At 42.4% G+C, this 10,353-nt stretch overlaps 1 protein-coding gene across 1 annotated transcript; it reads left to right on the forward strand.

Moving 5' to 3' along the window:
* The first annotated feature begins 2,219 nt into the window (after positions 1–2,219).
* LOC104435616 (cytochrome P450 71B36-like) lies at positions 2,220–4,683 on the forward strand. The gene is made up of 3 exons (XM_039307205.1): positions 2,220–2,775; positions 3,512–3,854; positions 4,060–4,683. Exons 1-3 carry the CDS (start codon positions 2,420–2,422, stop codon positions 4,681–4,683), a joined length of 1,323 nt encoding a protein of 440 aa, XP_039163139.1. The 5' UTR covers positions 2,220–2,419.
* Positions 4,684–10,353: the final 5,670 nt, after the last annotated feature.

Genomic DNA, 10,353 nt, shown 5'->3' on the forward strand with positions numbered 1-10,353 from the left:
TCTTTGCATGGGAAGTTCTTTCCCCTTCGTCCACGACACCTGCTGCTCCATGCACTTACGTGCCCATCATTTAGTTGACTGCCCGATTCAACTAAATGGGGTCCAAATGGCTGTCGATGGGAGAAGCAATTTGGTGCGGCGTGTCTTCGGATGCTGCATGAAGAAGGACCGGTTCGTGAAGGCTGCATGGGTCAACAATTTCCTCTTGGTTGACTGGTTAAACAAAGGAAAAGACGTGGCCGTGGGTTCCTTGTTTCTGCATGCACATGGACTGAAGAATTCTCGGTCCCTTGCCTTGTGCACGCACGCGTGAGAGACAACGGACGTCTTCACGAAAAATGGCTTGGCAACGTGTTAGTTGGAAAGAATCTTGGTCTCGCGGATGGTGTTACGTAAGAAGATTTTCGACGAGACGATAAGATATATGAAAATCAGATCGTCTCGACGTGGCAAAGACATGACCACGAGGGTATGTCATAAGACCATCACGAAACGTGATGTCTCGGTCTAGCGATGGTGATGAAATGGGGTCGTAAGTAGTGCCAATGACGTAATCCGATGATAAATTCGTCAACCCGTCTCAGACAGTTACATATTCGAGGTCCGGCGAAATTCGGATGTCACAAAGTGAACGAAGACCCAAGCCTGAAAATCGTCGAGAAGGTGCTCTCGGCGCGCGCCGCAAAGCTTGCCTCCATGCCGCCGGGTGTCGACATGTCGGAGGAGGACGACGATAGGCCTCGAGGACTGAATTCGGCTGCCTCCTTGCACTGAGCTGGCGGGGCTCGCCCTCGCCGGCCATGGGCGAGGCTCGCTGCCTAGGCCTTAAGGGCGGCCTCGCGCCAGGCAGGTGAGGCTCGCCTTGGCTAGATCTAGCAAGGGCGAGCCTTGCCGCCCAGTGCAAGGTCACTCTCGCAGCCATTGGCAAGGTGGCCGGCGAGGTCGAGCCAGGCAACGAGGTCTGGCGACCGGCTGGAGGAAGAAGATGAGAAGAAAAAAAAAAAAAAAAGGAAAAAAAAAAATTCAAAAATATTAAAATATTATTAAAAGTAGTCCATGTCAACATCGGTGAGGCCACGTAAGCCGGCTGGCGTCTAGTCAGCAAATTCTGACCAAAATTGGCTAGAAATGACTGAATTTGCACAACGTAAAAATGTTTAGGACTAAATCAGCACTAAAAAAAAAAAAAAAAAGGTTTAGGACTAAATCAGCACAAATACAAAAGGTTTAGGACTTTTTTGGCACCAATATACTTGAAAACCTTCATAATTAATTAGGACTAACAACTCTCGGTGCCAAAAAAAAAAAAAACTTTCGATTACATAGCATAAATTTTCATTGGCAGCCCACCAAAGTGATATCTCAAACAATCGTTTAGCGTAGGTAACCTTTATGAAAGTAATATAACATTCAAGTAATCTAATGAAAATTCTCGGCCTTTTTCCATTGAGTTCAAAGCAAGACTTTTCATAAGGCCATGCATGAAAAGAAATCATTTGAGAAATTCGATGAATGAGAACCGCGGTACAATATCTAGTTTCACAAATTCAATGCGTGTACAAATTGTTTTTAATAATGCAAGGTATACAAGGCCAAACTCAAGCCTGTAGTTGATGCGAATCAAGTTTGAGTAGCATGAATGTAAATTGTTTCATGTTGAGAAAATTATCCATCCATGATAATATATCGGTAAAATAAGACAAGATGAGAAATATGTTGACTCTTTCAAATAATCTCCTTTGTGTCCATTGACAATTTCTTGTTATCCTGACTATCACGGCAAAGCAAGGTGCTTTATTGGAATTTTCTTAACAAAATTGAAGATGGTAGATGTTTTTAAGTTTCCTTTATAATTGGAGAAGTCAAGCATGTCAAACACACGCCCTTTACTTTTGAGGCCCCTTGGTAACTAATAATGTTGAAACAACTTGAAAATCTTTAGGATGAAGCTGCAGATTCCAATTAGGAATCAATATCTTCTTGAACATCAACATGTTATGAATCGGTCATATTATGCAAGAAGTGATCATCATGGATTCATCCACCATTTTTGTCTGTGGATAATCAGAGAAAAATCGTCACTACAGACAGATCAGAAATGTCTATGTATCAATTCCAAGAGTTGATTCTTCAGCATCCATTTTGTATATAACACTACTCAACCACGCCAAATTAACTAAACATTTTAAGTATTCTTACTGCACATAACCATCCCGACAATGGCTCTTCACATCCTCTTCACGTGGCTTGCTGTTTCCCTTCCTCTCCTCCTTTTCCTCCTCTCAGTGAAAACTTCAATAACAAAAAGAAGAACCTCCCTCCAGGGCCTCCACCACTCCCCATCATAGGCAACCTCCACCAACTCGGCCATTTGCCTCATCAGTCTCTGTGGAAACTCTCCAGACGGTATGGCCCCGTCATGTTCATCCGCCTCGGCGGTGTCCCTACCATCGTAACGTCCTCCCCTGAAGCCGCCAGGGAGGTCCTCAAGACCCATGACCTCGATTGTTGCAGTCGCCCACGGCTGGTCGGCACAGGACGCCTCACCTATGACTCCCTCGATATGGCCTTCGTGGAGTATGGCGATTACTGGAGGGAGGTAAGGAAGTTGTGTGTGCTTGAGTTGTTCAGTGCAAAGCGAGTCCACTCCTTCCGATACATCAGGGAGGAGGAGGTGGGATCTATGATCGAGTCGATTGCAAAATCAGCAGAGAGTGGAACTCCGATTAATATGAGCGAGAAGTTCATGGTTCTGACGGCTAACTTCACTTGCAGGTAGGGCATAGTAGTGTAGTTGAGGAGTCCAGTCGACTAAGTTATCCATTTAATTATATTGATTCATCGTTAAGTAGGGCATCCATCGACTCAATAACATTTCATGTGTATTAAGTAATGATCACGCGACCATATAAACAGCCAATTAATGAAAGAAAATGGATTGATAAATTTTAACGTAGAAAGAGAGGCATGCGTCGACAATTTATATACTTATGTCTCTCATCACTCATCACAAGGAAGTAGGAGATATGGCCGCATGGACAACTTGTTTGATGCCGAGCAATCGCCTAAGTGCTAGCAATTGGTTGAAAATGAATATATTGTAAATTCGTAAAATTCATATCTAGTCGGGCTTTATTACTCTGAATTCATAACAAACTGTTTTTTAACTTTTAACCAAACCCGCATATAAACTCAACCCTCTAAATTTGAATAAAAAGTTGGCTCTTTAACCCATTTTGCCATCGTTAATCACTACTCGAATTCTTCAGGGTTCGACAACATATTGAGCCTCGTTCTTTAAACTCAAGCTCAACTTGACGATGAGTTCTACGTTCGAACTTGACTATGTTTAATTAGATTCGATCAGTGTTACAAGCTAGGCCATTATTTGGCTATTATCAACTTCAGCTTTGATTCAAGTCACTGCTCCAAACGGAAGTTTGTCAAGCCTGAGAGCGAAGCATGAATCGCTCACTAGAAACTCTGACTTGTTTGCACACCTTGCATGCAGGGTTGCGTTTGGGAAGGCATTTCACGGGATGGAGTTCGAAAACGGAAGGTTCATGCATATGATTCACGAGGCAGTGGCGATGTTGGGAAGCTTCTCGGCATCTGATTATTTCCCTCAATTCGGCTGGATCGTGGACAGGTTCACGGGTCTCCATTCGAGGTTGGAGAAGAGCTTTCGCAATTTGGACGTTTTCTATCAGAAGGTGATCGAAGAGCATCGGAATGCAAATAAGAGCAACGAGGAAGAGGTAGACATTGTCGATTTGCTGCTGAAGATGGAGAAAGATCAGACTGAGCTCGCCGGGGTCCGGCTGAAGGAAGACAATATCAAGGCCATCTTGATGGTACATCATACAATCCCTACGTATTACCTAATGTAGATCATATACACAATCGAGAAGCAAAATCGAAGGTTCTATATATTGCAGGATATAATTTAAGAACTCCTTAAATGAATACACAGTGTTTCTCGGGTATAAATGATATCATGGCAAAAATTGATCTATATGTCTTTTTTTTTGTGAATCATGACTTCATGGTCGTTATCAGGATATATTTCTAGGAGGGGTGGACACCGGTGCAGTCGTCATGGACTGGACAATGGCCGAGCTCGTCAGGAACCCAAGGGCGATGCGAAAAGCTCAAGAAGAGATCCGGAGTTGCGTTGGAAACAAGAAATGGGTCGTAGAAGATGACCTTAGCAAACTCAAATATCTCAAGTTAGTACTCAAAGAAGTGATGAGGCTACACCCTCCAGGTGCACTACTCCTTCCAAGGGAAACCATGGACCATTTCAAGCTATTTGGCTACGATGTTGACCCAAAGAGTCGTGTCCTGGTGAATGTATGGGGCATCGGGCGAGACCCAGGCCTGTGGGAGCGCCCGGAGGAGTTCGTGCCGGAGAGGTTCGAGGAAAGTCCAATTGATTATAAGGGGAATCATTTCGAGTTGTTACCATTTGGGGCGGGGCGGAGGGGATGCCCTGGGATGTCAATGGCCATGGCAACGATCGAGCTGGCGCTTGCCAATGTCTTGCACTCCTTCGATTGGCAATTGCCGGAGGGAATGACAGAGGGAGACGTGAGCATGGAAGAAGGGGCTGGACTAGCCGTGTTCAAGAAAGTACCTCTCACTCTGTTGCCGGTGAAAGCGTCGCATGAAATGGATGCATAACAAAATCGTTGTTAAATGAAAGCCATCATATCTCACAACGTTTTATACTTAATTATGATTAAGCATCTTAAAGTTGTACGGTACAATGTTCTAGCACACAATAACTCCATATATATATATATATATATATATATATATATATATGTATGTATGTATGTATGTTGGAGAAATCTTCTTGAAGTGTTTTGAAGTTGACAAAACGTTTCTATCAGTCTAGTCTGAAGGCTTGCAGACTCTGCTGTTTAAAATTTGAAGACCTCCGGACAGCCAGACTCAAAACTCAAAGTCTATCCTCATTGACAGTCTCTAATCCGTTGAAGAAAGGTTATCCAGAACTGGATGTTTTGTTAAAGATTTAACTTTATCAACTGGAGAAGATCTCGTGGCTGGAGAAGACATAACGGAGTCCTTTGATTGATCGAAGATTGACTCGATAATTGAAGATCCGGTGATTGCCTAAATATTATTGGAAGGTTCTGCTTATGGAAACCGAGATCCTGATTGTATGGGCGAACATGATTGATGGGCTATCAACACGTTCCTTTAATAGCTTGAACAATCTTCCTAATTGATTCTGTCCAACGGGTAGATTGGAGGAATTCCTTTGGTAAGTGCCAACGGGTATGATGGCATAAAGAAGTATATAAGGAAGACGGTCTTAGTTGTTCAAGGTGTGCGCGATAGAATAATTCCAAAGTCTGAAGCTCCTTTTTGTTTAGACAAATCCTTTGAGCGAATACTTGTATACAAAAGAGAGTCTATATTTGTGAGAAATCTTGAGGAGGTGTGGTAGAACATCTACACTGTGGAATCAAGGCAAAGCTGTGCTGTAACTTCTCTTTTGTTCATAGTAGAATCCAGCCATTAGGCTGTCAGTGAAGAAGAGTGGACGTAGGCTTGATATAAGCCGAACCACTATAAACCGCGTGTTCAATTTTCTCTTCTCTCAGTCTTACTTTGATTAACGTTTCCTTCTACTGTCTAGTATTGTGCAATTGTTGAAGAAAAATCTTTTATATACCTATTCACCCCCCTCTAGGTACTCATACTAGCAATATCAATTGGTATCAGAGCCTGTGTACTTACTTTATTTGAAGTGTTTTACTTCGTAGTAAAAGATCCATGGCTAGTATGCTAGCACCAGGGCTAATGGAAGGGCAAAGCAATACAAGACCACCATACTTTGATGGAAAGGATTACAACATCTGGAAGAACAAGATGAAAGCTTTCCTTCGATCAAAGGATCCCTCGGAATGGGACGTTGTAGAAAAAGGAATTACTCCTACCACCGCATCAGTCTCGAAAGAGGAAAAGCGATGAGACCAGCGAAATGACTCGGGAAGAGATAATCAAGAGACAAGCACTCGATGCAAAAGCAATTTATTCCTTATATTGTGCTTTGTCACCAACTGAATATAATAGAATATCTTCTTGTGTTACAGCAAAAGAAGTTTGGGACAGATTGCATATCACCTATGAAGGAAGCAGTTGAGTGAAGGAAACAAGAATCAACATTCTTCTCGGTCAATACGAAGCCTTGAGAATGAAACCAGGAGAATCTATATCTCGACATGTTTAGTCATTTTACAGATATTGTGAATGGTCTTGAAAATCAAGGTCAACCAACTTCGATCCCATGAAGGTAAACAAGCTACTGCGTGGACTCTCCGAGGATTGGAATCACATAAAGACTTCGATAAGAGAGACGCAAAGAATTATGCCACTATCTCGTCGACGAGCTAATTGGAACTCTTCAGTCTTATGAAGTGGAACGGATCAATGAAGATGAAGATCCAAAAGGTAAGAAATCCATTGCATTAAAATCAAATGATGATTCGATGATACAGATTCTGAAGAAGATATGGACAATGAGGAGCTTGCTCTCATGATAAGAAGATTCAGAAAACTGAATAGAAAAGGAAGAAGGTTCAACTCAAAGAAACAAAGCTTTCAAAGACAGCAGACCAAGTCTGTTGATGATGAGGAACCAAACAAAGACGTAGTCTGCTTTGAATGTAAGAAAAATGGACACATCGGACCCAACTGTCCTCTTCGAAGAAGAATAAAGGAAAAGCTGAAAAATTTCGAAAAGCTCTCAAAGCCGAAACCACGGGTGATACGAGTGTGAAGAAAGTGATAATGAATATGACAATCTATGTCCGATGGCACAATCGGACTCGGACTGGATCGGACTCGGACATGTGAATTTGAGGCAAGTAATTTTAAAATTCCTGTCAAAGTTTCTAAATACATTGATGAACTGTGTTTTAGTCTTAAGAATTCTCTCAAAAGAATTTCCGAACTGAAAAAGGAAAACTCAGCTCTAAAACAAAAGGAAAATGTTTTAGTAGAAAGAGTTAAAAGTCTAGACTTGACTGTTTCCACTCTTAAAGAAAATGAAGATTGTCACGCCCCAATCCTCGGGCACGCACACATCCTTTTACTTGGTCGATTTTAAAATGCGATATCCCAGGACAATGTATCGCCGACCCTTTCAATTATTATGCACATGCGGAAGCAGTTATAAATCCCCAGATAATAAAATAATGGGATAGAAAAGTAGGGCCATATTTTTCATATTGAAATTTATAACCAAACTTTTATACAAAACACAAACCACTTCAAAACTATTCATATCAAAATGGAGATCTCAAAAGAAGATAGGATCTCAATCCATCCAGACCGTACTCAAGGCCCTTCTCGGGATTATCATCTTCTCCCAAAAAATCTTTCACCTTAAGTTTCACCTCCGAGTTCTCCTTCTCAGACTCCTCCTCAGCTCCTCAGCGGGGTCCTGAAATGTTTTTCCCCAAACCGGGAAGAGACTACGTCTCAGCGAGTTCTACCCCACTAAGCCCGATTAGTAAACTATTATACTATAGGCTGCCTAAACACGCACATGGCAGAGGACTTACCTTGGCCTCAGACTCCACCTGCATATTAGCACAGTTCAATAGGCACCAAAGCAATTACATCAATATCTCGATCCATCGACCTAGTCGATTTCATGTCAATTCGACCATTCCCCAGTCGTTTCCCTTATTCAGGTTCAAATCGTACTCACGACTTCACAAGCATAGACTACCAAATTTCTTGGCAACAAATTACAGTCCCGAAGGACACGACCTATCTTTAGGTAGCAAATTACGGCCCAATGGGCGTGACCTTTAATGGTGGCAAATTACGGCCTTATCAGGCGCGACCCTTATCGGGTGGCAAATTACGGCCTTAACAGGCGCGACCTTTAATAGGTGGCAATTTACGGCCCAACGGGCGCGACCTTTAATAGGTGGCAGATTACGGCCTTATCAGGCACGACCGACTCCAAATTTGGTGGCAAATCTCGGCCCAACTGGCATAGCCATATTTCGGCGGCTTTCGAGGTTCAACTCACAACCTCTCATAGTCAAATTCTAATTGAATACCGACATTGATCAATCTTGGGATGAATCCCCACATACTCATCAACTCACTCAATTTTCACACGATATTAACATACCTGATGGATCTTAGCCAAGAGTATATTCGAATCACTCTCACAATTCTACTCACTTTACAACTCAACAAGGCATTGCAACAATGAATAAACATACTTGGCCATTTACCAATCAATAATTCAATCTCAATCAATTCCAATCAATTTAGGGTAAATCCCCAAAAATATCACAATTTATTTAATTCCACGCAACGTGGAGCTCAAATAAATAAATGGACTACGCCACGACGATCAGCACGAGATTTTGGTCGTCGGCCATCAAAATCTTAATTTCCGAAAAATAATTAATTAATTTATTAATTTCGAAAATTAAATAATTAATATTAAAAATTCAATTTAGCTCAAAATAAAGCCCGATTAACTAAACGGACTTCACCACGGTCATCAGCACAATATTCCGGTCCCGGGCCATCTCAGTTGAATTTTCGGAAAATAAATAATTATTTAATTTAATTCCGAAAATTAATATTTAAATACTAAAAAAATCCACTTAGGCCCGAAAAGCCTAATTGGAGCCCACTAAGGGTCGGGAAAAATCCCGAGGCACTTCCAATAATTAGTAGACCACGTCTACTTGTTAATTGCACAATCAATTTATCTAAATCACATCACAATTGACTAATAATTGCTAATTTATTCTAATCTAACAACCTAAACATAATTAATTAAATCTAAACCAACCTTAAGCATAATTAGCCAACTAATCCAGGATTAGTGAGATTACTCATCAAATCGCGCGCAAATCGGATCAATCCGACGGCGGCGACGCGAGAAACGATTGTTCCCAAAGCACGGCTCGGGTTCGGGGCCGGGAAACGGCCCAAAAGCGGGCCCGAAGCTGCTGAAACCCACTCCGTGGGTCTTGCTGGTCGGGGCTGAACGGAGCCGCTCCGGCGGCTAGGGCGGCGAGGGGAAGCCGGCGGAGGGCGAGGGGGTCGCGGGGGTGGTTCGGCGAGGCTGGGCGGTGGCCGGAGGTGGCCGGACGGTGACTGGTCGGTGCGGAACAGGGCTGATTCGCGCGGCCTGGGCGTGCGCGGACGGCGGGACGGCAGCGGGCGCACGGGCGAGCGGCTGTCGCGGGCGTACGGCGGCGGTGCGGCGGCGGGGACGGGCGGCAGACGGAGCTGCGGCTTCCAGTTACAGTTCGCTCGCGAAGAAAGAAGGAGAAGAAGAAGCTGGTTCTGTCATGTGCGGGAAGGAGGAAGAGAGAGGAGAGAGAAGAGAGAGATAAGCATTGACTAGTCAAAGAGGAAAAAAGAGAGAGAGAATAGGCGGTGGGGAAGGGTTTCGCACGAGGGGGAGGAAAGAAGAGAGAGAAGAGAGAGAAAAAGAAAAAGAAAGAAAAGAAGAGGGAGGAAGAGAAAAGAAATAACTAATATAACACCACATGGTATTATTTTTTTTCTTTTCTTTTCTTTTCTCTTTCCCTTTCTATTTCTTTTCGGGCTTCAATTTTTCTTCCGATAATTTCTTTATTGAAATTTCGGACTCGTCAATAAATTGACGAACGATGAGACAAGGTCCTAAAAAGGAATTATGACGCGCTTAAAATTCGATTCCCGAAATCGAGTTCAATTTCGTGGTTAAAAATCATCGACATGATTTTAGTCCAATCCAACAAATTGAGTAGCTTTTAGGGATTTTACTACAGATACATCCCTTAACGGCTTCACTCAATAGGTTAGTTAACTCGTGAGTGATCAGCTCAGAGAAAAAGGACCGTAAACACGTTGACAAAATGTCAATTTCACTTTATCGAAGCAGGGTCGAATTTCAGGATGTCACAAAGTTAATCTTTTAAAAGAAAATGCTCTTTTAAAAACAGACTTATCAAATATTTCAAAGAAATTTTCAATAGGGTTTGAAAAACTTGAGAAAATTCTTTTAGCTGAAAGACCTTACTTCAATAAGTCCGGTCTAGGTATGACAGCGAAACAATTCCCTTGATTGATTTTCCTAAAGTAAAAGAAAGAATTAAGAAAAGACTCTCGAGAGAGGCTTACAAAAATCACTTCAAGAAAGTTTTGTAAAATCTGTAGGTAGAAATGCTCTCGGATGTTCAAAATGCAATGATCCAGGATCACTTTGAAAAAGAGTGTCCTATGGTTTGGAAACTGTTAAGAAAATATGGGCTAATACTTGCTTATGTTACTAACACCAAAGGACCTAAGAAA

The sequence above is a fragment of the Eucalyptus grandis genome, chromosome 2 (genome assembly GCF_016545825.1).
Source record: "Eucalyptus grandis isolate ANBG69807.140 chromosome 2, ASM1654582v1, whole genome shotgun sequence".
Taxonomy (NCBI): Eukaryota; Viridiplantae; Streptophyta; class Magnoliopsida; order Myrtales; family Myrtaceae; genus Eucalyptus; species Eucalyptus grandis.

What these genes read in the sequence shown, in the direction of transcription:
- LOC104435616 (XM_039307205.1), top strand. Translation starts at nt 2,420, where the DNA reads ATGTTCATCCGCCTCGGCGGTGTCCCTACCATCGTAACGTCCTCCCCT. An exon ending in ACGGCTAACTTCACTTGCAG is followed by an intron (nt 2,776 to 3,511) that starts GTAGGGCATAGT and finishes CCTTGCATGCAG; the next exon opens with GGTTGCGTTTGGGAAGGCAT. An exon ending in ATATCAAGGCCATCTTGATG is followed by an intron (nt 3,855 to 4,059) that starts GTACATCATACA and finishes GGTCGTTATCAG; the next exon opens with GATATATTTCTAGGAGGGGT.